The sequence below is a fragment of the Doryrhamphus excisus genome, chromosome 3 (assembly GCF_030265055.1).
Source record: "Doryrhamphus excisus isolate RoL2022-K1 chromosome 3, RoL_Dexc_1.0, whole genome shotgun sequence".
In the NCBI taxonomy this organism is placed as follows: Eukaryota; Metazoa; Chordata; class Actinopteri; order Syngnathiformes; family Syngnathidae; genus Doryrhamphus; species Doryrhamphus excisus.
The window spans coordinates 5418748-5445726 of NC_080468.1; the positions used below are offsets into that span (position 1 = coordinate 5418748).

Consider the following 26979-nt stretch of genomic DNA (forward strand, 5'->3'; position numbering starts at 1 on the left):
ACTTTTATTTTAACATAATAAAAATAAATGTAAAAATGTATCTAATTTTTTTTTAATTAAATTTTATTTATTTTTGACTAAAATTGAAATAAAAAGCAGTGAAAAATCTATTTGTAAAGAAGAAATAATAAATAAAAATTAAGTGAAATATCAATATATTTTTTACAAAAAAATAAAATTTTATTTATTTTTTCACTGAAATTGAAATTAAAAAGCAGTGAAAAATCTCTTTGTAAAGAAGAAATAATGGATAAAAATTAAGTGAAATATCATAAAATCAGGAATAAATACAATAAAGTAAAATCATAAAAATGAAATAAAATAAAAACTAACACAAATAATGAATAATATTAAGAACAAAACACAATTTTATTTCATTAATTTTTCATTTTAACAATATAATATGTAACAATAAATATTTATAAAGTACGAGTAGTAAAAATGGTTACATTTTTGTATTAAATAAAATAAAATGGGAAAACATGTAGGAATAAAACTAAAATCTGACTGTTTAAGCATAATGTTGGTGAAATATAAATTGCTGTATCCACATAAATATTTTTTCCGGATTTTTTTTTTCCCTGGCTCTTCCACACCCTCTCGACAAACTTTCCAGAAATATTTCACATAATCTGTGTGAAATAAACTTGCTAATTAGCCAAATCGTGATCAAAATACTTCTCACCTCGCACTTAGGCGGCGGTATAAATACCCATTTTCCAAAAACCCATTTGCAGGGATGCTGCGACATGGGAGTGTGAAGATGTGTCTGTCTGCATTGACTCACACATTGTCATTCTTCACAATCACACCACGGGATGCACTTTACAGAGGCTGCGTGATGTCATTTCTGGCCTGGGTGTAATATGCAAATGAAAGACGGTATAAATCAGCCACCATGACCCTCCGAGTCTCCTTGAGAGTTTAAGCTTCATTTGAGAGAAACATTTGGCTTTTACGGGGGCCTGCTGCAGACAACACGCTTAACGCCTTTTAACCAGCAAGCCACCTTGAAATACAACAAAAGATCACGACGGTTGATGAAACAGCAAAGTTGAGCACATGCATTTGACGCACAAATATTTAGCACTCTACGTGTGTCGCAAGGCAACAGTTACCAGGCAACTGTCTCTAGGCGGCAGACAGACAATCTTACCGCCATGGAGATCCTCACACGTTTGGTCTTCCTGCTTGCAGAGGGAGCCGGCCCAGCTGGGCTCTACCCGCCGCCAGTGACAAGGGGGCAGACATCAACACAACATGAAGACAACGTTAGTGACAGCGGACAGTTCCGGGCTTGGAGAAAGTTCCCCTCAGGTGAGCGGAGTGCTGCTGACAGGTTGTATTAATGAGGCTCAAGGATCAATGCTAATGCTACACTGGATGACACATGCGACTCCACAAGAGGGGCTTATGGAGAAGTGTATATTTTGCATTTGTTAAGTCCAAAACACCTCTAAGTAGCTTACAGGTCTCTTAGCCCATTTAACTGACAGTGTGTGACAACAAAAAGGATAAAAATTGTGGGCAAATACAACTTTTGCAAAGAAGACATAACTTGCAAAAGGTATATTTTATACATTAATGTGCCTCGTGTCCACCTCTCACATTTTAACAATTCTATTCTGTAAAATATGAAATAAACGGTTGTACACAAGCACAATATCACATCTCATGGACATATCACTGGACATCTTCTATCCAGAGGAACTTGTTTGGCGCCACCTATTGGTTTACATTTATACTGTAAATCGCTACACCTCAAATATAAGATGACATGTTCTTTTATATTTGACTCATTTGGAAAGGTGGTCCTTGGTTTGAATCTAACCTCTGTTTTACGTTTGGCTGTTCTTTGTCCCCGTGTCTCCCACATTCTAAAGCAGGGGTCTTAAACACGCGGCCCGCGGGCCAAATGTGGCCCGCAGGACACTAGTTTGAGGCCCCCGCCTTGATATGAAAGTTTAATGTTAGTGCGGCCCGCGCAAGTTTGATATGGATGCTGTATGGTATCATGTACCCAGAAAAAATTATTACGTTTGATTAATGTTCATGTTAAAGGTTAAATAACTGTTAATAGTTATCCTCCCTATCCGTGTGGAAGTGGTAAGTTTTTGGCTATTTACGTTTAAAGGAAATATCTTGAAGGCTACCGTTTAGGTCGCTAGCTCTCTAGTTTGCGAGTTAGCATGTGTCTCAAGACCCTGCAGTTGCGCAATATGTTGTAAATAAAAAGAGCATAAATGTGACTATAGTCGTGTTTTGTCATGTCTACAGGGCTCTAATAATGCTTTGTTAATTTGAATCTGAAAAAAATGTGTCTACCCACCAAGTATATGTGGTTTCTTAAGTTTTTATTATTTGCCGTTTTATTATGATTATATTTATTTATTACTGATTGATTGATTTTCTTTATTCTTGATTTGTTTATTTATTTTTCATCTTATTTTGTACAGAAAAATAAATAAAAATTAAGATATTCGAGAACAGTGGAATGTTTTATCAGAGCTTTTCTTGTAGAAAATCGGAACCAAAGCACTGAAAAAGTTTGTATATTCTCCTGTTTTTAATAAATGCGTTTTTTGGGGGGGGGGGGGGGGGGGGGAACCTGATGCGGCCCAGCCTTGCCCAGACCCTAGCTCCAGCAGTTCATATTGATTCTATTGCTGCTGTGTGCATTATACGTATTAATTAACGACCCGGATGTCAAATAGCTATGTTTTTCCTTTCCACTTTCTCATGCACTCCACATTATTATTAAAGTTCAACAAAAGACAAGGGAAGATTTCTTTTAAGCAAGGAGTGTAATGTTAGTGTAATGTTAGCACTAGCCATGCTAGTGTTGCTAAAGTTTGTGTCCTTGTGAATACAACCCAATGTGTTCATATGTTTTTTCAACCCCAACATCTGATCCCAAGGACGTATTCATACATCTTTTATGTTTTTTTGCACCAGAGGCAAAAAGAGGTGAGGATGGAAATGCACACTATAAAAAACATCATGTTTAGTGCAGTTTTAAACCATTAAAAACGGCCACAGGGTGGCAGAAGTGCATTTGATAAGAGCTGGGCATGCCTCTTTCCCATGCATTAAGGAGTGTAGCGTGCAGAAGGTTACGCTTTGAAGGGAAATTTCAACGCATTAGCTAGCTCTCTAGTTTGCGAGTTAGCATGTGTCTCAAGACCCTGCAGTTGCGCAATATGTTGTAAATAAAAAAAGTATAAATGTGACTATAGTTGTGTTTTGTCATGTCTACAGGGCTCTAATAATGCTTTGTTCATTTTAATCTGAAAAAATAATTTGTCTACCCACCAACTATATGTGGTTTCTTAAGTTTTTATTATTTGCAGGTTTATTATTATTATTATTATTATATTTATTTATTACAGATTGATTGATTTTCTTTATTCTTGATTTGTTTATTTATTTTTCATCTTATGGTAACCTTATGGGACCTTAGAATGACCACTGATGCTCCATGATGTTTAGTTGACATAATAATAAAAGTGGATCTGCATGGAGCTGTCACATATTGTAGTGCAAAAAGGTGAAATAAGGAACCAAAATATACAATTTGCACCCACCCTCCGCATGCGTCACACACTCACTTGACCCTTGATGTCTGTCAGGCTTGCTCTCACCTCCAGTAGCTCCTTGTCTTGGTCAGCGCAGGAGAGCGTCTGAGAGCCTAGGAGAAAGAAAAAACATTAAAAATAGATGTTAATCACCTAACTCTCTTTAATGAATCACTCTTCCTGTGTTGGCAGTGATGACGTACTGTTCGGTGTGTCAGTGTTGCTGATTGCAGATACAGTTTTTAAAGCCGATTTGAGAGGGAGCTGCTGAATGTTGGAAACCACCGCTGGGCTGAAGGAGGAAGACTCCTCTGTGGAGATCTGGATGGAAAACACATTAACAAAAGAGAGCCACAGACATAAGCATGCACATGCATATATATATATAAAGAAAATGAAATGAAGGCGCACATGCACAGGAACCAAGGAGACAGCACGGGTAAGTGCACAGACAAGAGACACACAAGACCAGAGTGTTAATGTCAACTGAAAGGACGTCATATCAATCAAAGCACTTACCACCACTGTGCTCCATAAACTCCATCTGCGCCTTTACCTACTGCGACATGCTTCACACATGCTGTGTCTCATTCTAAGCCCTACCATCCCACCCCAAGCCAGGCTTCTCCTCACACCTGTTGGGTGCTCACCAGGAAGCGGACCCCTTGATGAGCATTAATGGCGGCGTGGCTGCAGGGTGAACTCGGTGTGCTGTCGCTGGTCAGGCTGGGCAGGTGGTCGTTGGTGTCGCTGTCCAGGGCCAGCTGGCGAAGGTAGGCCAGGCGGCGTTGGCGACCCAGCTGGAGCGAGAGCAGAGACTGGAGCTGGAGCTTCTCAATGGAGCCTAGGAGGATCATGGAGTCTGGAGCGGGAAGAAAACACATAACATTTATTCATTCATTCATTTTCTACCGGTTTTCCTCACAAGGGTCACGGGGGGTGCTGGAGCCTATCCCAGCTGTCTTCGGGCGAGAGGCGGGGTATACACTGGACTGGTCGCCAGCCAATCACAGGGCACATATAGACAAACAACCATTCACACTCACATTCATACCTATGGACAATTTGGAGTCGCCAATTAACCTAGCATGTTTTTGGAATGTGGGAGGAAACCGGAGTACCCGGAGAAAACCCACGCATGCACAGGGAGAACATGCAAACTCCACACAGAGATGGCCGTGGGTGGAATTGAACCCTGGTCTTCTAACTGTGAGGTCTGCGCACTAACCACTCGACCGCCGTGCCGCCACATAACATTTATATTAATGACAAAAAATAAAGCTCCAAAAATTATAACGCATTTTGGAAAAATACCCGCTAACTTTTGTTATAATTATTGACTTAGTTAAGGTTATAATAAGCTTATCTCAAATGTTACAAATTGTGTCCCCCCCCCCAAAAAAAACCAACAACATTATATTAGATGTTGGTGCAAGTCTGAGTAAAGGTGCTGATATTTTGCTTAACCCTTGCAAAACACACAATAACACACTGTTTACATACTTTGCTTACTAAATTCATCATTTTTGTAATTTTTGTCTATGCTGCTTCCGACCTTCCCTGTCCTTTGTCTGCTGTGTGGGGCAGCACAACTCTCTGACCCAGCTTAGCAAAGGAAACAGAATCATGAGTGACCCATTTATGAGTCCCACCATTCGCTATTTTATTAGGTTTATAGAACTAACCTATGGATTCAACCAGTGCAAGCGTCTTAAGCTGACCGGTCAGCAGCATCTCCTGCAGCTCCCGATATGACGAGGTTAGAGTGATGTAGCGCACATCCCGCACCATGATGTCCTCCACACGGATATTATACTTCCTGCAAATGCGAGGTAGAGGTGAGAGGTAGCGAGGTTATGTGAATGAGAAGGTGATTGGACAAAAGGTCAAGACTCACTCGTGATGCCCCATGCCGAGCTCTGGAAGATAGGGCAGCTTCTTGATGCGGATGATGGAGTCGTACAGCGATGGCTGGAGCGCCTGGGCCACAGCGTTGGCCAGGATCACGGCAATCATCACAGGCAGGATGTGTGAGATCTGACCGGTCAGCTCGAAGACAATGACTGCTGTGGACACGGTGTGGGTGACGGCCCCGGACAGCGCTGCAGCACCTGGGGGAGAGGGGGGATTCTGCCCTCAAAATAGGAATATTTTATTTATCATTGTGGAATTATGATGGCCATCGATTGAATTTGTTTGGACTGATTTCTAATGTTACGTCGACTTTACTGGTATAGTGACACTTTACTATTACAACTACAGAGTGATTATGTGTTTACCAAGCACAAATCACTAAATACCGTAGTGACCTCAGCATAAGATGATTCCTTTTTCTATAACCGGTTTTGTGAAATTATTTTTCAAGACAAAATCAACATTTCAATGAGCGACGTTAAAGAAAAACACCATTACCGCAGCATGTTGTTCCATTTTGTTAGACAGACTATTGCAGAACAAGTGATTTTCTATTACAGGTGGGCCAGAAATGTGATGTTGAACCTAAGTGGGATCAATTTCCATCAGTCACATTCCATAAACTGCTATGAGGTAATAAAAATGTCAAAATGGAAGCCTGAAAGAAGCGCACATGGCCTGAAAACTGGTTATGAAGCTCAATTAGATATATATTAGAATATAACACGTGAATCAAATAATTCTAACATATATGGAGACAAGAGGATGACTCACCGACGACTGCATAACCGCCGGGGACTATGGGATACACACTGCCATCAGCATGAATACCGTCAGGAAACATGGCAGCCATGACCTCTCCAACCAGCCTGCCAAATGCAGCACCTGGCCACAGTCGATAAAATGATGTTTTTATTCGGTTATCATAGGAACAACTTCTTGTCTCGTGGGCAATGTTACTCACCAATGAGGAAAACTGGCATGAAGGCCCCGCATGGAACGGGCATGGTGGTGGCCACGGCGGACATCCAGAACTGAGAAAAGGAAACTGTAAGTCAGGGGATGTGCAAAGTGTGGCCTGGGGGCCATTTACCACCCCCAGCTGTTTTTATTGGCCCCCGGTGCATTCTTAAAATACAGTTAAACAACAAAAAAATCAAGAAACAACAGCAAAAATTGAAAAAAACTAATTTTTACAATAGCATAAAGTTGACGTAGTAAACAAACAAAACAAGTAATAAACTTGCAATTTTAGGATCATTAGCTTAAGTAAAAGTTAGAATATTATGATAATAAAGACAAGGTGTGTCACCATGCAATTTTGTCCAGCGCACCACTTTGGTAATTTGGTAGACTGGGCTGCGCCGAGATGGCGCACCAGTGTCCACATTTTCAGCTGAGCGTAGCAACAATTTTGTGACAAAACCGCAGGTGCACACTGTGGAAACTTGTCACCAAACCTCACAGTCAGGTTTTTCAGAGTGTCGGGGACACTTCAATACAACTATTAAATGTTTAATTTAATGTAACTTTCTGAATCAGCATGTAGATCTTTGTATTCATTAAAATCCCTGGATTAGCCTGCTGCTGTGTTTAATGTGACTGTCAGGAACAGAGGTAGTCTGCATGGTGACACGCATTGTGGCCTCTGATGAGTAATCCAGTGTGCCCTGCACATTTAAAGGCAATTAGAAGGTTTCATTTGATTGGTTAAGATTCCACTTATCACCTCGTACTTCGGTACGAGGTACATTATTAAAAAAAAAAAGTTGCATCGTTTGATTTTTCAGTATGCGGTGGCCCTGAGTGGAAAAAGGTTGGATCATCACTCATGTGTGTGTGTGTGTGTGTGTGTGTGGGACTCACCTTCATTATTATGAAGAGTATGAGCGTGATGAAGACGTTGACCTGCGGGTGCTTCCAACCATGGTGGTGGCTGATATAGTCAAACTCCTCAGCCACGCCCTGACGGCACCATGTGCGATTGTCAAAGAGTGCCACCAGAGACTCATGCTGTGTCAGCTGTGGTGGCAAAAAAGAAGCATTGCCAATGCTTTGTGGTTTGTTTTGAAATGATATTTCTTCCTTTAAAATACTTCAAATACAATCAGCAAAAGTGTCCATTCTTTTTCCTCACCTGTCCCGCCATAAACTGCCCAAAGCCCGGCGGGAACGTGAGGGTGGAGACCAGCAGGGTGACGAGCGCCGGGTACACCAGGCGCCTGACAGGAAGAGAGGGACTGTGGGGTCATTAATGGGTGTGCTTGTCACAAAGATGGGGTAGCTAGATTTACTTTGAAGTGCAGGTGGTGAGGGAGTCGCTGCCATAAATAGCTCCTGTGATGTGTGGGACTGACCCATTTAACATGGCAACAGGAGACACCGGGACAATTTGGGGGACAAGTTTGGGGGCACAAAAGAAACAACTTAAAGTTTGCAGATTTAACAACCACTCAAATTTTTATGTTAAACTTGAGCAAAATGTTAAAGAGGAGTCTCAAAGGTACACTTTATAGAGTACCGTATTGGTCAGAATGCGACATGCGATGGCTGACTCCATCCATGCATTGTGAAGATGAGGTACATATTTTACGCACAAAAAGGCACACTTAAAAGTGGGCTTTATAATCAGGTGCGCCTGATGTGTTCCAAAATCGGTCAATGATGAGAGGGAACCTGGCATGTTTGATTAGTACGCCTTATGTATTGTTAACATAATAATGTATTATGTTATTATTCATTCATTTTCTACCGCTTTTTTCTCACGAGGATCGCAGGGGGTGCCGGAGCCTATCCCAGCTGTCTTTGGGCGAGAGGCGGGGTACACCCTAGACTGGTCGCCAGCCAATCACTGGGCACATATAGACAAACAACCATTCACACTCACATTCATACCTATGGACAATTTGGAGTCGCCAATTAACCTAGCATGTTTTTGGAATGTGGGAGGAAACCGGAGTACCCGGAGAAAACCCACTCATGCACGGGGAGAACATGCAAACTCCACACAGAGATGGCCGAGGGTGGAATTGAACCCTAGTTTCCTAGCGTGAGGTCTGCGCGCTAACCACTCGACCGCCGTGCCGCCCTATGTTATTGTGTATTATGTTATTATGTTAAGTTCAGAAATAGACCAATTAATTGAAACTGTGCCTTATTATACAATGCGGAATATACAGTAACATAGTGTCATGTCCCATCAATGTAACATTACTGACGCCTATTGACCAGAATACAACATAATAATTGGCTATAGTCAACCACAAAACAGCGAACACTTATTCATGAAAACACATTACATTTTTGAAAAAACGCAATTGAATGAAGGAGCAATGTTGGAACGTGAAAGGACGATTGCAAAATGATAGGTGACGATTGCAACCAAATGTGACCTTTCATCTTTATTAAAATCAGTCGGGTTTTGATACGATGCCTGTTACCTACACCATATCACCATATAGCTGTGTACAAGCGAACAGCAGGTGGTCTGCCAATTGTGTATCAAGGATGAGATACTTACTTCCTCAGTAAGAGCTTGTTAATGGTCTTCTGCTTCCTCATACACTCCACAATGTGACGGTTCAAGTACACAAAGAGGGCACCGCCGAAGCCGCAGGCAATGCTGCAAAAGACAGCAGCAATGACACAAATGACTCCAGAGACTTTTTTTTTTTGGGACCTGTGTTTGTGTTCATTGACTGACTTTCTCTATTATAAAGTCTCGGTATATAAAATTGTTTAAATCGACAGGGTGAAAAGTTAATTTCATGCCTTGATCATCAAACACAAATCAAGCTGCGCACTCGACAGAAATGTGAATGAGGAGGTTGAAAAGACTGAAGCGTCCTTAGGAACTGGTTGGGGGATCAAGTTTAAAGCTGGCGTCACTCCAAAGACACACACTCACCCAAGGATGGCGAACGCCGGCAGCTCCTGAAGGTCGAAGGGGAAGTCCAGACGGAAGCGGGTCTTAAAGAGAGCTGTGATGGTCTCTAGAGGCGGAAGAATAACTGCTGTTTAAACACTCGGTAGTCATGTCGTTATGAACAAAATCAAATACAAGTTGGATTCAAACTCGGGCTGTCAATGATTAAAATCTTTAATCGGATTAATCACAATTTTTGAAATGAATGAAGCGCATTCTACCGTGTAATAGCAAAATGTATGATTTCATAAACCAATGTATTGTTGTCAAGATACAATATGAGCTTTTACAGTAAATGTTCAGCACTTTGTATTGACTCTTTGTGGACTCCTGTAGAGCAGCTCCACATGATAACCCGCACATAAATCTGTATAGGTCTTCCAGATTCTGCACCTGTCTCTACAGTTTTTCCATGGACCTCCTGCTTCCAATACAAACGTTCTATTTAATTACTCCACCACTTGCCCTCCTCTAGATACGGCCACTCCGCTGTGATTGGTCACCCTCCCAAGCGCTCCCGAGGACTTCTGGAAACGTAGGTCCGTGTTTATTGACTGCAGGCAATCTACCGCCTATATAAGGAAGTCTGTATGGCATTGAATAGAACTCAGTTTTAGAATAAAACCGAGCGTGCAGAGCCATATGAAATTTTTTTCAGGGACAGTGTGAAATTGGGGGGGGTGGGGTGGTGGGTGGGTCTGTGACATCACAAAGAGTCGGTGATAGAAAAGACTCGGTGAAACCGAGGATTCAGAGCCATCTGGAACGTCTTTCACAGCTTACTTCCAAATGCGCCAACCTCACTACGTATCTAGCGCTTTGGTCATACAACATTGTAAAAACATAATAATTTTAATAATAATAATAAAAAAGCATAATAAGTCTACAAATAATTGGCCATTGACTTGGCCACTTGTGTAATTGGAACATTAGATGAAGCTTGATGAGGAAATGATCAAACTGCCACAGCTGGACTCGGCCGGTTGAACCGAAACAGCGACCGAAGTACACCTTGGAGTTGAGCACGCATGCCTGCCAAAACCACCCATTCAGTCTCTCATGCTTGGTCCTTCCTGGGGACACACATAACCTCAACGCTGCAATCAGAGCACACAGAGATGTGTGTGTGTGTGTGTGTGTCTGTGCACACTGAGGGGCGTGGTTCATTTGCATACTGTATGTGTGAAAGATTTAATTTCAAGACTTTAGGTTTAGATTTAAATTTAGCATTTATATGTAACATTTATATTTGCATTTGAGATTTATTTTATTCAGGTTTTAATTTAAAGGGGACCTTTAATGCTCATTTTCTGCCCTTTGTATTGAGTTGCGGACTCCTACAGAGCAGCTACACATGATAAACAACACAGAAAGCTTTCTAGATCTTCCAGAATCTGCACCTATTCCTTGGATTTCCAAAACGGTGTGTTAGATTTATCATTACAGATTTTTTTCATTTAGTTTTATATTTACCATTGGAAAATATTGGAAAAATCAAAAAAGGATAAAAAAGGATAAAAGTAAGTATAAAAAATAGACAGCTAAAAAAGGTTTAATTTTTACATTAAGGACTCCATACATGCAGTGTGAATCAAATATTACTGACATCTAGTGACCAGAATACTGCATATAACTAACCTTTCAATATTTTTGGATGAATAATAGGCCACAGTCAACCACAAAACAGCAATCATTTATTAATTGATTTGTGAAAAACTGCAATAGCGTGAGGGAGCAGTGTTTGAACCACGATGTAGAGACTGTATATATATTTGTATGTATTAATAAACTGAAATGTATAAAACAAAAAATAGAAAAGAATTGCAAAATATAAATTTAAAACACAGTACAAAACAATCATCATTGATGCAAGCCTGGAGTTGGGTAGGAATAGCACAAACATTGTGGAAGGTTCCGGATAGTACATTTTTAACTTTCATCCTCCCCCCTTTTCAGCAGCACCTATACCACAACCTGGAGATGTAGGCTGTAAAAAATATATATTTAATATATCTATATTTAATATATCTTGCGGTTTTAATAAACAACAGATGCCCCCTCCCTCGCATTCTTCAATTTTTTATGTTACGTGGGCCTCAGTCGAAAAGGTCTGGACACCCCTGATGTTTTTCAAATAGTGTTTTAAAATATTACCCAAAGGTAAAAAAAAAAAAATGGAGTCGTTATATACCTTCTTCCTGGTTCCACACCGCCAACACTCTGAAGATGAAGGCACTGAAGGTAGCAGCGAAGAAGCCCCTCCAGTAGTTCCTCACGGCAAAAAAGGTGGACGTGACCTCAATGCTGAACAACACCCCTTTAGCACACACAAACACACAAACCTCTTGTTTATGTAAAGACACTTTCTTGCAGAAGGCCACAAGTCTATTTAGGCCTCCCTAATTACAATCATGATTTTGCTAATCATCTCCAGTAAATATCTTCATGATTTTGTCATAGTTGTGTCATCTTACCTCCAATGGGGGCAGCGAAGCAGCAGCCCACACCGACCGCACAAGCAGCAGACAACATTTCGGTGTTTCTCAACTCGTTCTGTCCAATTAGAGTAATATATCGAGATGCAAAAAAACAAACAAACCGTAAAACATACCGTGAATACTTAATAAATAACACTGATTGACCTAAAAGAGGACGGCTGCGTGAATTGGAAGCAGGCGATAATCAGGCTGAAAACCCAATATATATACCGTATATTCATTCATTCATTTTCTACTGCTCTTTCCTCATGAGGGTCGCGGTATACTGTATATATATATATATATTCATTCATATATTTATATTCATTCTTTAAATCTGTTTTTAATATCTAACTCTTTATATCTGACTGCTGTGCCCCGCCCCGCTTTTTCTCATGTTTTAACTGCGTATTAACAAATGAATGTTGTATTTTGGTGTGTCTTCTACTCTGTTTACTTGCTTTTATTCAACTCTATTCTTCTGTAAAGCGCTATACAAATAAAATGTATTATCCTAGCTGTGAGGTCTGCGCGCTAACCCCTAGACCTAGAAGAACTTCTTCTTCATGACATTCCAAATGGTTGTACTGGTCATGACCAATGTTTGTGCAATGATTCTGATTGATTAGGAGCAAAACTGCTCATCCAGGATGATGTTCATTGTAAACAGCAGTAAGTGTCGTAACACACATGAGTTTGAGTGGCAATATTTGAAAGCGCATGCAGAGGTAGATAAAACTAAGCTAAAACAATTAATGTTTTTTGACTTGGCTCTATTGTAAACCACACATCTGGGTACTGTGAGAGTAACTGAATAGAGGGGTTAATTGGAGTACCCGCTCCTGTCATTCAAGCAAATACATACTATGCGTCCTCTTGTTATGAATAGGAGACACTTCTGCCACAAATGCAAAATGCTGCACCACAAAGCTGCTTGCTGTATCCTTTCACATTGAATGATGTTCCACATGAGCAGTGAGATATGTTGAAATCATGGACGGACATGTTTGCACAGAATGATGGGCAACACAGATCGATGGCTGTGGCGGCTCACTGAACACAATCAAACACAATGCAGACAAATGGAAAGGCGTCCAGCTATCATTCCCGGGATATGAACGGCATGGATTATTAATGTTGATGGAATCTGCAACGTCGTACCTTGCTTCCCTCAAAGGGCTCTTCCTTTAGCAGTAACAGGGGAGGGGATAAAAAAGACAAGAAAGATGTGTGAGTAGTGGAGGTGTGCAGAAGTTACCTTTTTCGTTCCTGGCACATGTCCAGCTCATTTCCACCATCACACAAACTCAAATGAGCAGCAAATGAGCTTCGGCAAACAGTCTGAGTCGGGCTCTGAGTGAACATCTTCCCAGACTGATTACGTTTAACAGGGGGGGGTCGAGGTCCACCCCTGGACTATTAGAGCCTAACTGAGCTGAAAGCAGCGCTCCCTCCTTCAACATATTGCTGTCGTCTGTCGTCCTCCATTGCGTGGGTGACGTCGGCGCTTTGGGTAGCGGACGGAGAGAAGAAGCACAACGTGTGAAGTCCAAGGTGTGGAGGTGAGAGTGTGTCCTGTTGGGTGGCAGAGAGCCAACATCAAGGCCTGCCTTTTGCCTTGCATTTGAGGTGCTTCAGGACCAAAGAAACTGAGGACACTGCGTCAAACTCAGCATAAAGTTATCAGTTTGACACGTGAAAGTTGGGTTTTGATTCCAAAAGCTGATGATTCTTAAGTGTAATAATACATTCACACGCACATCCCGCTATTGGAGAGAGTATGTGCCAAAGAATGGAACTAATGCTTTCAAATGACAATAGGTTCATTCTCACCATGTAGATTCCACCAAACAGAGCTGCCATGAATTTGCTCAGCAGGGCGGCGCACAGGCTGGCAACATGGACAAAAGGTCCCTGAGGAGCAGAACGAACAAAAGTTGGACGATGGCAGACCATATGTTTGTTTTAATAGTAGACTTTAACATCATGACCCCTGAATGAGAAAGGGCCTAAGATTGGGATATTGTTGTTGTTCTTTGGCTCAACACTGTTAAACTACATTGACCTGACTGCTCCCTAGAAATAATCTGAAAAAGATGTTTAATCTTATATTCTGGAGATTTATCCATGTAATAGCAATGTATCAGTTTTTCTTTTTGTCATTCACACACACCAGTCAACTAGTGACAAAGAGACCCAATGGAAAACAGAGGTTGTTAGCAAACAACTGAGATGTCTATGAGATATGATGAAGTTTAAATTAGTATAGTATATATTAGTATAAACTATAAATGTTGTTAGATGTAAAATGTTGTTGTATTCGCCTGTTAAACGATGCTAAAGTTTCAGATAGTGAGGTTAGCGCATTTAGCTCACTTGGAAGTCAGCCCTGAAAGACGTTTTTTCTAACACCAGCTCATTGTGATGTCAGAGTGACCTGGACGTCCTTATATGGGCGTGCCCGGGTATAAGCTGTAGGCCTGGCCTCCCCACCGCTCTGCTGCAATCTTTTGTATGCAAAGTGAGGTTTGGTAGTCGTCCGGAAGTCCTCGAGCACTTGGGAGTGTTAGCAATCACAGAGGAGTGGGAATAAATTAAAACAGACCGTTTTGGAAATCCAAGGAAATACAGTTGGAATAGGTGCAGATTCTGGAAGATCTAGAAAGCTACCGGTGTGGGTTTTCATGTGTAGCTGCTCTATAGGAGTCCAGAATATAAACGACCGAAAATTTGCATAATCGGGCCCGTTTTAGGTATCTACTATCTACCAGTTGGTATTTCAGTAATTGTCTTAAAATTCATTCATTCATTCATTTTCTACCCTTTTCCTCACATGGGTCGCGGGGGTGCTGGAGCCTATCCCAGCTGTCTTTGGGCCAGAGGTGGGGTACACTGGAATGGTCGCCGGCCAATCACAGGGCACATATAGACATGTCTTAAAATTATTTTTCTGAAAAAAGGGGTCATCTTTTCCTGTATTGGGTTGTCTACATTCAATTGGATGGCCAAAAAGTAGGTCCTCTCAGCTGTGTGACATTGAAGACGCAAGCAGAAAGTCATATTCCATCATTTCAGGGAACTGTCACTTATTACTAAAGAACACGGAGGAGGTGTTGGAAGAAGAAAAGCTTCTCTACCTCCTTCCCGAGAGGCATCCCGCTGCCCAAGGCGCAGGTCAGGCCGATGACCTTGGCCACAAATGTCTTAAAAGTCAAATACTCCTTCAGGACGACTCCCCTCAGAATTGTCTTCATCTCTGGAATGCCCGAGCCTGAGGATGACAAGATGCCAGGTGCATTGCCATGATGGAGCGTAGGGAAAAGAGGAGTTGAAAGGAAGCAATTTCAGAGCGAGGGGATGAGAGGAATAAATGACGAACAAAAAGGAGGTGGGATGGCTGATTGATATTCATATAGTTTTTTGTATGCACATCTCATTAGAGCTGTATTTTATGGCTTTCCTGCAGGCGTGACCATGAAAGAAATGTACATCCATGTCCTTGGAGACCTTATGGAGCATTACAGAACCAAATACATTATTCAAACAAAGAACAGTGACAGTGAATTAGGGATACCAAACATGTGTTTAGGAATTAAATGTGTGTGTCCTACCCACGGCCTGAGGAGCCAGTATCTGCGTGAAACCTGCAGAGAATGTGATGAGCACCACAGGGTAGGTGACCCAGGCGATGTACTGGAGAAACATGTTACTGTCCAGGCCGCCGTACATCCACTTCTGTGCTGCACACACCGCAAATACATATCAGTGTCATTGATAACCACCATCCTCTTCAAAATCACCATAAAACCGCTTGTGTGCGGAATATGTCACAAGAGTTCTAAGAATGAAGTTAAAAAACAAACACAAACTTTCTATCTGTGGCCCCTGGTCATAACACTTTTTGAATTACTGAATTATTCCTCATTCATTTTAATCAGTTGAATCAATTATTCATGTTGGTGTGATACATAACACTAAATTTATTCCCCAAATGAATTCCAATGCAGCTTTCTGTCACAGGTTGTTCTTCCACAACTCAAGAAAACTTTAATATTATTCACCCTGGGACATCGTTTCTCCCTGCCACAAATCCTGACAATAACAAAAATAGTAAAACTGAATGAAATGCAATACATTATGCAAGTATTTTATTACAATTTGCAAGAACTTAAATGAGTATTCTTGTAATGTTGTCTGTCTGCTCTCTGCCCCTCTTCTTACCTTCTTGGCAGAAGGCGATGGCGTAGTCCATGACCCAGCTGACCAGTGCCATGAGCAGCCCCAGCAAGATGAGAAATATCCAGTCCTCCCCCACCCGTGAGATCAGGAACTTCTGGCAGCGAGATGCACATGCTGAAAGGAAGGTACATGAAAGAAAAACAAAACAAGAACGGGAAAACAAATCAGCACATTTTACATACAGCATCTTCAACCATTTTATTATTTTATTAACCATTTTATTATATCTAATATATAATATAATATAATACTATCCAAACTAAAGTTGGATCCACTTTTGAGTCGTACCAAAATGTACACATACAGTCAAAAAGCTGTATACACGTGTCAAGGGTAAAAAAGGCGTGACAACCCGTATAATGATGTCCTTATTTTTTTATATCCAACCACAAACCAATTTTACTCTCCATGTGGCATTTCCATTTGAATGGGGAGAATAATAATTTGTAGAAAAAGAAGAAGAAGAAAAAAACACCTCAAAGATCCAAATTGTAATCAGTGGCGAGATTTAGAAAACAACCTCATTATGTGGGATGTTTGTATAGAGGCTTTGTACACCCAGTGTTAATGAGAAGGAGTTTGCTTTTGTAAAACCCAGTCTGTGAAATAATGAAACGTGCAAAGACCTCACCATATTCATGTCAACAAGAGAGCCTGTAAGAGGAGGAGCCGCAAAGCTGCAGAATTGAAATAGAGACAGTATTTCTATGCATTCTAATAGCGTATTTACCAGGTACAAGTGCAGTGGGAATGAGCGGCAACGCTATAAAAGAGGCGATTATGTGGTGAATATTGGAAAATGCCGACACTGGGTCATGGTGATAACTCGACCGTTATGTTACACCATTTAACTGAGAGGTAGGTCAGCTAAAAGGAGCATCACTGAACTAATTTTGTCTCTCTTGTCTGCGGACCGCTGCCAAAGCTTGGAATTCACGTCATCTATCCAGAGCATTCATAGATGTGCCAGTCCCCTGAGAGGCTGCTAATGTGCTACTAACACATTTGCTAGATCTATATTTTAGAAGAAAAAAAACTTTAAGTCATCATGGGGAGAAGAGAAATGTTGTCTCATATCTACAGTATTAACCTCACAAAATAATCTTTTTGGTGGAAATACTGAACTAAAGCAACAGTAAGGAATAATTGAGGCTGTGCTATATGTGTGCTTTATTATTATTTAAAAAAATGTTGGAATACAGGTAATACAGTGTGTAGTATCCTGATCACTAGGTGACAGTAATGACACATAACATTGAGACATTACCTTACACCTTACACCTCTCCTCCCATTCTGTGTGGAAGCGGTTCGGCTTCGTAAGTTAAGAAGAAATAAATATGAGGCTGCGGCACGGCGGTCGAGTGCTTAGCGCGCAGACCTCACAGCTAGGAGAACAGGGTTCAATTCCACCCTCGGGCATCTCTGTGTGGAGTTTGCATGTTCTCCCCGTGCATGCGTGGGTTTTCTCCGGGTACTCCGGTTTCCTCCCACATTCCAAAAACATGCTAGGTTAATTGGTGACTCCAAATTGTCCATAGGTATGAATGTGAGTGTGAATGGTTGTTTGTCTATATGTGCCCTGTGATTGGCTGGCGACCAGTCCATGGTGTACCCCGCCTCTTGCCCGAAGACAGCTGGGATAGGCTCCAGCACCCTCCGCGACCCTCGTGAGGATAAGCGGTAGAAAATGAATGAATGAATAAAATGAAATATGAGGCTAACTGGTTATCTCGCTAGCTTGGTAGCTAGCAGTCGTCTTGAGTCCCTGCAGCCTAAGAGTTATATAATGTAATGTAAACAATGAATAATAGGAGTGTATAGGCATGTTATTTCATGTATACAGGGCTCTATTGACAAAGTCATAAACAGGTTTTCTATGCCGTGCTTGTGAATGTTCTCAATCATTCAGCTCATTGTTTTCTCAGGGCATTCAATCGACAGCAACTGCACTGTTAAGGTTGTCTTAGAAGATGTTTCGCCTCTCATCCGAGCAGCCTTCATCAATCATACTCAAAGACTAAGTGGGACATAGATTGGTCAGACTAGATAGTATAGCACTAGTCTGAGAGCTTGGTGCAGCATCCAATCTGTTTATCCTCTTGTGTTATCCTCGTGGTGTCAAATGGAATGGGGCCTCTGCCCGCCAACGATGGTCATTTGGACCCATCAGAAGGCAAGGTGGGTGTTTCTTGTTTATTTGTTGTCTTGTAGGAAAAAGGACGAAAGGACAGGCTTGTATGTGGGAGAAAGGTGGTGTCATAGACCCCCCATTGAGAGATAGCTTCTCAACCTGAACATAGACGGCTTTTTCACACTTTCACACCATTCTTCTTCTCTGTCCAGAATGTGTATATTTTTGTCATCAAGAGTGTTCTTTTAGATAGAGTCTTCATCTTAAGAGTTAGCCTGTCTGTGTTGTTCTTTGCTTATGCAGCTCTACAATCTGATAGCGTTTTTTTTTTTTTTTGTCTTTGCCTTCAAGCAATCATGACAGTGTGAATACCTGACTGAAAATGACAAGATTGGCCCCAAGGAGGAACCCATCCATTTCATTTGGTTGGTTGTCCTGATAAAGGTACTGATATAGGGACTTTATAGTTCAGTCGCTGCAGCATCAAAGGAACTGTCCATGGTTCTCAAATAACCTGGTAATAGCCTACCAACTAACATATTCATTCATTCATTCATTTTCTACCGCTTTTTCCTCAAAAGGGTCGCGGGGGTGCTGGAGCCTATCCCAGCTGTCTTCGGGCGAGAGGCGGGGTACACCCTGGACTGGTCGCCAGCCAATCACAGGGCACATATAGACAAACAACCATTCACACTCACATTCATACCTATGGACAATTTGGAGTCGCCAATTAACCTAGCATGTTTTTGGAATGTGGGAGGAAACCGGAGTACCCGGAGAAAACCCACGCATGCACGGGGAGAACATGCAAACTCCACACAGAGATGGCTGAGGGTGGAATTGAACCCTGGTCTCCTAGCTGTGAGGTCTGCGCGCTAACCACTCGACTAACATATGGACAAATCCAAATCTAGAAGACTTCTGTGCTTTATTGACATTCTAGTTGTTTATTGAAGTCACATGACATCAGCTGACATACGGATATGGTGGAAAAAGCCTGAATGGGGAATAGAAGAGTGACTGCGAGGGATTCAGGTCACTATGGGATGCAGCTTGGCTCCCTTGGGGATGTGGGACACAACTCATCGCATGAGAAGCCATGCTACCCTGCAGTCAGGCCACCTGCTGCATGGCAGGATGCCAACAATGAACACATGCAGGATTACATGGAGCATCTCTACGTGGCGTCACTACGAGCTCCTTTTGATAGGTTTTGTTTTTAATTCACACTACACCAGAAGACGGAGATGTATGCAATATCAGAAAGATGTACTTCAGGAGCTGCGGCATGTTTTTAGCACCACAAAAAGAATGCAGAGATGTATGCGTGGGCCATCCTTGTCCAAAAAGCTGCAGCTTTGGTTACTCATCAAAGTGCACAAATGTACAGTCGTCCAGCCTCCACAAAGATGACGCGCCCACACTCACGCACACACACACACACACTCAAGAGGGAAACTCTAAAACTCCCACTGTCAAATTTGCTGCACTATTATTTAACAAAAGACACAACAGCGGCAGTGCCTTCAAGCCTCCAGAAGCAGGAATCTAAAAATACAAATCGGCCAGAGCACAAATCAGTTTTTGGCCAGGTTGGTGATGGTTTTAAATGGCGCCCATAAAAACAAGCAGGTTGTGGCGGGCCATGATTTAGATGTGCTTTCACCTGCGGCGCAATCTATCCATCCTGCGTGAATCAGATCACTGGGCACAAGGGCAAACAAACGTATCAAGCTGTCACTTATGGGAAAGTACACGTGTAGGAAAAGTATATCATTATCATCTAAAGCAGCGGTTTCCAAAGTGCCATCTGTGTGCCATTTCTGTACTGCTGTATGTTTTGTTTTTGGTCCATGGCTTTTTCTTCTTTCTCTTTCTGCTTTTCCCTTCAGGGGTCGCCACAGGAAATCAATCTCCCCCATCTGCATCTGTCTCTCTAACACCAACTACCCTCATGTCCTCCTTCACTACATCCATAAACCTCCTCTTTGGTCTTCCTCTATGCTTCTTACCTGGCAGCATCCTTCTACCAATATATTCACTATCTCTCCTCTGGACATGTCCCAACCATCTCAGTCTGGTCTCTCTGACTTTATCTCCAAGGCCTCTAACATGTAATGTCCCTCTGATGTACTTGTTCCTGATCCTATCCATCCTGGTCACTCCCAATGAGAACCTCAGCATCCTCATCTCTGCTACCTCCAGTTTTATGACCTCCAGTTCCATGACTTATTACCAAAAAAATGTAAAATGTCTTGAAATACCTAGAGTTGATTTTTGCTTTTTAAATCAAAACAGGGTGAAAACCAAATTTCCATGTTTGTATATGCAGCAGTCGATGAAACATGGACAACCCCTGACCGAAATATGAAGGTGCAACCATAACAAACAGTTATGGACAGTCATCTCCTGTCCCGCTATTATGATTGACAACTCCACTGAGTATTGCATAATGTTTTAAACAGACAAGTTTAAAGCGCATGTAAATAGAATCTGATTTTTTTTTTTTTTACCTTGTTTGATTGCACCATAGGGGACACACAAACCTTACACTGCCATGCAAAATGGAAGACAACATTTTCTGAGACCTTTGGACTGTGTCAGTGGCAACATGTGTCTATTTGTGAGGTCACAGAACCTCCAAGGTGGTTGATGGGGTCCTCTCACACAGAACTCTCCTTCCGCCACATTGTTCCCGCCATTTTTGAAGCATGAATATTAAGATGATGTAAGAATCTATGGGTCTAACACAACTCTGATTGACTAATACATTGATTAAGAGATGTGTCACAACACTTTTATCCATATTGCCTATGTACGTATTTCCTTTTCAACTAAAATCACCATAAAAGTGTTAGTATGCGTTGTGGAAAACTGGGGAGACAGCCTGATTAAACAATGGTGTCTTGGTTACGTATTTACATGAAGAGACACCTTGTAATGAAATGTAACACAGAGTCCCCAGACAGTATATCTGTAAATATAAGTAAATTCTCAATTTTCCCATCACATATGATGATCTGACCCAGCTGGTTAACCCACAGATGTTATTGTTGATGGTGGTGGTTGGACGTATTTTGTACATGAAATGGTGCCACTCCCTTATCTGCTCATAAAACAAGACACAACGTAATGTGACTGATGAGACCGCTGCACAAACAAAACAACACTGGCACCAGCACACGTTCAGCAGAGCAAACATCCCAGACACACACACACACACACACACACACAAACAAACACACACACACAGACAATGGACCAGCCAGAAGAAGGGTATGTCTTTGTCTGACATTGAGACAGCCTGCTTGGCTGGAGGTCATTGCTGAGATCAGTCACATCTAATCACAGTCACATCTCTCTTTCAGGTAGCCCCTCTGTGCTCTACTTGAGTACGATATTGTATGAGCACAGCTAGTATCTTTTAAACCCCCCCAGCCGCCCCCCACCCCCCCCCCACCCCATGGTTGCATGTCAATACCTATGACCTGTGCCTAAATTAAACCCTCTGACCTAAGATAAAACTCTTCCTTAAAGATGACTCACACTGGCACTTTCCACATGGATCTTTTTCGTACTCCTGCAGATCCGCAGCACGACTACGGACGCTGGTGTTCCGCCGCAGTCCTCCGCCGTTCCGTACTCCGCCATCCCGTAGGCGGGCCGCTTCCTCCTTGGCGTAGACACCCAGCTCCTGGGTATAGCGCCCATACATCTGGATGTGTCAGAGAGAGATTTCACACGTTTATTGTTAATACAATGAAAAAAATGGTCAACAGAGTATTTACTAAAATATGAATTTGATTTGTTTTCCATTTTTTCATGAAATTAATACATAATTTATATATATTAGTGTATATATTTATGGAGGATTTCTAGTGTGAGTCCTTCTGGTGGAACCCTGTGTGGTGGTGCTTCCTACTTTTGAATTTAAAAAAGTATAAAAAAAGTAAAATGTGTGACTTTTCAGTTATTTTTGTGTATGTGCACAAAGTGACTAACGTGTATTGAATCATTCTTATAACTTAGAATGCAAATATAAATGTACAAAAACGTACGTACCAACTATAGGAAAAAAAACTACGTTCAAATCTAAGTCAAATGCACAACGTGGCTTAAATGGATCAACTTTATTTAGCGTTTGAGGTTCTGATGCTGCATAGCTACTGTAAATTAAGTTAAAATTAGGCTGGGTCAAAATAATAAAAACCTACAGATTTTTCATTATTATTACTTTAACATTTTTATATTCATATTATTATATTATAATATTCATTCATTCATTTTCTACTGCTTATTCTCATGAGGGTTGCGGGGGTGCTGGAGCCTATCCCAGCTGTCTTCAGGCAGGAATACACCCTGGACTGGTCGCCAGTCAATCACAGGGCACATATAGATAAACAACCATTCACACTCACATTCATACCTATGGACAATTTGGAGTCACCAATTAACCTAGCATGTTTTTGGAATGTGGGAGGAAACCGGAGTACCCGGAGAAAACCCGCGCATGCACGGGGAGAACATACAAACTCCACACAGAGATGGCTGAGGGTGGAATTGAACTCGGGTCTCTTAGCTGTGAGGCGCGCAAGCTAACCACTTGATGTTGGAATGAGAGTTGTGTGCTTGCACTCAGCGTTCTCAGGAAGTACACTGGCAACTCTACAGCAAATCCTAGTTCCATTTTTCAATGGGCCTTAGTTTAGAAATGGGAATGTTTGTAGGCTTACACAATTTGCTATACCTCCTCTTCCCGGGCTTACTGCATTTTAGCGATGATCCATTTTTTTTACTTCTAAATGCAGCCTATATTTTAATATATTCTCAAATTTTTATGTGAAATCCTTGCAATTAAAAATAAATAAAATCCTCAAAACAACGTAACAATTATATCCACACACACCCAGCTTGTCACATAATGTTCTTTAAAAACCTCATGTTTGAATTAGTCAGAAAAAGATTTTTTTTTTTTTTAGCCGTATCAGACAATGAGCTCCACCTGTCAACCCCCAGCTGATTAACCACAGGGCTGCCGCTCAATTGACTCCTAACGATGAGAGGGGGGGGCTCCCAAGCAACTAGCGAGTCATCAATCACGTATAAAGCCTGCATCTGAGGAGTAAGGCTTTGTTGCTGCAGTCTACAGTAGTTGCAAGCACCATAATGGCGCTGTCTGGTTGTCCTTTTGGTGTGTTGGTGGTGATTGTAGTCCTGCTAGCTGGGGATGTTGTTGTGGCTCAGCGTCAATGGCTCGGTACTCTAAATAAATATGATCCTCCTGCACCACTGCCTCAAAAAACCGTGAAAGATCCGCTTGCACCCGTGGACCATTTTGATAAATGTCAAGTGGCACACAATGAAAAGATCTTGTGTGGCACTGTGGATATCACCGATCAACAGTGTAGAGACATCAACTGCTGCCATGATGGAAGGCAGTGCTACTATGGCAAAGCAGGTAACTCTCTTGGTGTTCTGTGATGGATTTCATTCAAATAATGTGAACTCTTTTTTTTTTTATCAGTGACTGTGCAGTGTACCAAAGATGGCCAGTTTGTGGTGGTGGTGTCTCGTGAGTCCACTTTGCCCCCGGTGGATGTGAATTCAGTGACTCTGCTGGAAATGAATGACGTTGCGTGCAGCTCAGTTGACGCCACATCCACTTTTGCCATCTTTCAGTTCCCCATGACCCTGTGTGGCACTACGGTCAAGGTGAGTGGGGGGGGGGGTACAGTCAAGACACGGGAAAGCTTCAAATTTAAAGTTTAATTGCAATCCTGTAGTTGAAGTGATCATGTGTGCATCTTGTCTATTTATACAATCCTCTACAGCTGGAGGAAGATGGCTATGTGGTGTATGAGAACCACATGTCGTCATCCTATGAAGTAGGAGTTGGCCCCAGAGGTTCAATCACCAGGGACAGCCATTTTGAGTGAGTGAATGCAATGATGCATTTGATAACACTGCTTATGTATGCTAGAATTGCAGTGAGTTCAAAGATGGCTCAGGTCAAATGATGCACTTCATATTTGAAGATATGCAAGCATACGCAAAAGTAAAATCAATTGACTTTTGGGTGATTTTTCGCTTGCCCCCCCCCTGCAAATATGTTTTGCTTGACGGTGGCCACGGTTTTCAACTAGTCCTAAAATTTTGGACATGTGCTTGTTGGTTCCCCTACAAGTGTACCCAATGTCATGGTCATCAGGCCGAAACCCCTGAAGTTGGTCTGTAAGGTGCATTGAACTGTCAAATTTCAAGTCTAACTTATGGGTCAGACTTTCAGATTTCAGATCAGTGCATCCATTTGGAGTAAAATAGTGACAAAAATTTGGCACAGGCACTTAGTGGGAACCTGGCATCAAACCAACTGGCCTGTTCTCCCTACCAACAGGTTGCTCTTCCAGTGTCGATATTCAAGCACAGCTGTGGAGGCTGTGATCATGGAAATAAACGCACTTCCTCCACCCGTGTCGGTCGCTGCTGCCGGAGAGATTAGAGTAGAGCTCAGACTGGGCAATGGAAAGTGTCTCTCAAAGGGATGTGTGGAGGGTGAGTACTACTGTCTTAAAGTGTATTTTTGGTGAGTTCAAGTTCAACTCTGCTTCCAGAAGAGGCAGCGTACAGCTCCTTCTACGCTGCAGCAGACTACCCAATCACCAAAGTGCTGAAGGAACCAGTATATGTTGAGGTGCGCCTTCTCGGGAGGGCTGACCCCAACGTAGTCCTAAACCTGGAGCACTGCTGGGCCACCACAACCCCTAATCATCAGAGCTTGCCCCAGTGGGATATCCTAGTTGATGGGTAAATGCTTTTATTATGGTTAAAGGTCAGTTTTCTGAACATTCTTTGGTTTAAGGCAGGGGTCTCAAACACGTGGCCCGCAGGACACTAGTTTGAAGCCCCTGCCTTGATATGAAAGTTTAATGTTAGTGTGGCTTGCGCAAGTTTGATATGGATGCTGTATGGTATCATGTACCCAGAAAAAAATATTACGTTTGATTAATGTTCATGTTAAAGGTTAAATAACTGTTAATAGTTATCCTCCCTATCCATGTGGAAGTGGTAAGTTTTTGGCTATTTAAGTTTAAAGGAAATAACTTGAAGGCTACCGTTTAGGTCGCTAGCTCTCTAGTTTGCGAGTTGGCATGTGTCTCATAACCCTGCAGTTGCGCAATGTTGTAAAGAGTATAAATGTGACTAGTCGTGTTTTGTCATGTCTACAAGGCTCTTATAATGCTTTAATTTTAATCTGAAAAATAATTTGTCTACCCACCAACTATATGTGGTTTAAGTTTTTATTTATTACTGTGATTGATTTTCTTTATTCTTGATTTATTTTTCATCTTTGTGTAGAAAAAAGATATTTGAGAACAGTGGAATGTTTTATCAGAGCTTTTCTTGTAGAAAATTGGAACAAAGTGAAGTTTTTTTTTTTTTTTTGGAAAACCTGATGCGGCCCAGTCTCACCCAGACCCGAGCTCCAGTGGCCCCCAAGTAAATTGCGTTTAAGACCCCTGGTTTAAGGACTATTTGTCTGCAGATGCCCCTACCATGAGGACGGTTATAAGACCACCATCGTGCCTGTGCGTGGGTCTTCTGGCCTTCAATACCCAACACACTACAAACGTTTCATCTACCAGATGTTCTCTTTCGTGGATCAAAACGCCTTCAGCCCACAGAAGGACAGGGTAATATGGTCTTTGCTTTTACTGGAATGGGGGAAATATTTATATACGTAGTTGGTAATGTGAGACTTGAAAGTTGGAAACATTTCACTTGATCAAAGGGTCTGAAAGCAAAAAGTCTAATCCAGAAGTATGGCTGACAAACTACTGTTGGGTTTGTAACTAACAGTTTTGAAATGTATTTCGTTAAACATCATGCAGAGATTTGAGCTACAGCAAAATGGAGTTAGCACTTTTGCACAAGCTTGTTAAACATGTTACATTTTCAAAGTTTGTGCATGTTTTTGCTATTCTCAAGATTTCCAGAGAACAAATGACACTGCTTCTGTCGATGGGTTCAGGAAATTGTCTTGCACCATTTAGAAATGAGAATTGTGAATTGTAAAAGCACTTCTGCTGCTGTAGACCTGAACTCTGCATATACACAATCTGACTAATTTTACAACTTCCTAGATTTTTATTCACTGTGCCACAGCAGTGTGCCATCAAAGCAGCATGCGCTCCTGTGAACAACCATGCCGTCGACAACGTGAGTAACCCATCGTGGAAGATGGTGACCACGTGTTGCCAAAAAAGACACCAACATGCAGGAAGTTGTAATGTGTCCCAATCGTACAGGTCGCTCTGTGGCTGCAGCAAAGTCTCAAAACCAGGAGGCTCTGGTCTCAAGCAAGGAGGTGATTCTGACGCCACTGAAGTCTTTCTCTGCTGACGAGCCAAATATCTCTTCTGCTCTTAAGAACTGGGAGAGATGACTATCTACTGCAAACTGGTCATGACTTTTAATAAAGGCTTGTTAAAGCACTCTGTAGTGTGCAATTGCTTGTATGAAGGTCACTCCCTTGACCTTGCGTGCAACAGCACTAATGGTCCAGAAATTACAATTCTAAAAGTCAATGTAACGCCTGAGAAATGGGTCTTTTCTAAATTAACCGAAAACTGCAAATGCGGCGCAAGTCATGAATCTAAACTATTCACGAATTGTCAAGACTTGAAAGTATGCGGTTTTGCAGTGCATAAAAATGTACG

The 26979-nt window shown here is 41.8% G+C and overlaps 2 protein-coding genes across 9 annotated transcripts in view; one reads left to right on the forward strand and one right to left on the reverse strand.

Moving 5' to 3' along the window:
• Positions 1-26979, reverse strand: part of clcn2a (chloride channel, voltage-sensitive 2a) — a 48313-nt gene that overhangs the window by 3963 nt on the left and 17371 nt on the right. For 2 of the 8 annotated variants that reach the window (XM_058067255.1, XM_058067259.1), the window contains exons 2-21: positions 21809-21977; positions 16113-16244; positions 15503-15631; positions 15029-15162; positions 13725-13805; positions 13053-13076; positions 11889-11967; positions 11606-11731; positions 9397-9481; positions 9010-9111; positions 7627-7729; positions 7356-7511; positions 6454-6523; positions 6264-6374; positions 5473-5686; positions 5261-5394; positions 4211-4437; positions 3779-3896; positions 3609-3688; positions 1157-1219 (exon numbers count right to left, since the gene is read on the reverse strand). In XM_058067255.1, the coding sequence (XP_057923238.1) occupies positions 1157-1219; positions 3609-3688; positions 3779-3896; positions 4211-4437; positions 5261-5394; positions 5473-5686; positions 6264-6374; positions 6454-6523; positions 7356-7511; positions 7627-7729; positions 9010-9111; positions 9397-9481; positions 11606-11731; positions 11889-11967; positions 13053-13076; positions 13725-13805; positions 15029-15162; positions 15503-15631; positions 16113-16244; positions 21809-21977 (2337 nt within the window). Of the gene's footprint in view, positions 1-1156; positions 1220-3608; positions 3689-3778; positions 3897-4210; positions 4438-5260; positions 5395-5472; positions 5687-6263; positions 6375-6453; positions 6524-7355; positions 7512-7626; positions 7730-9009; positions 9112-9396; positions 9482-11605; positions 11732-11888; positions 11968-13052; positions 13077-13724; positions 13806-15028; positions 15163-15502; positions 15632-16112; positions 16245-21808; positions 21978-26979 lie in introns of those variants that run through there. The other 6 variants (XM_058067257.1, XM_058067260.1, XM_058067256.1 and 3 more) reach the window with 6 other exon arrangements.
• LOC131125588 (zona pellucida sperm-binding protein 4-like) lies at positions 23383-26755 on the forward strand. Its single transcript, XM_058067264.1, has 8 exons — positions 23383-23720; positions 23787-23974; positions 24094-24194; positions 24657-24814; positions 24874-25066; positions 25806-25953; positions 26404-26479; positions 26569-26755. The coding sequence occupies exons 1-8, from the start codon at positions 23429-23431 to the stop codon at positions 26703-26705; spliced, it is 1293 nt and encodes a 430-aa protein (XP_057923247.1). The 5' UTR covers positions 23383-23428; the 3' UTR covers positions 26706-26755.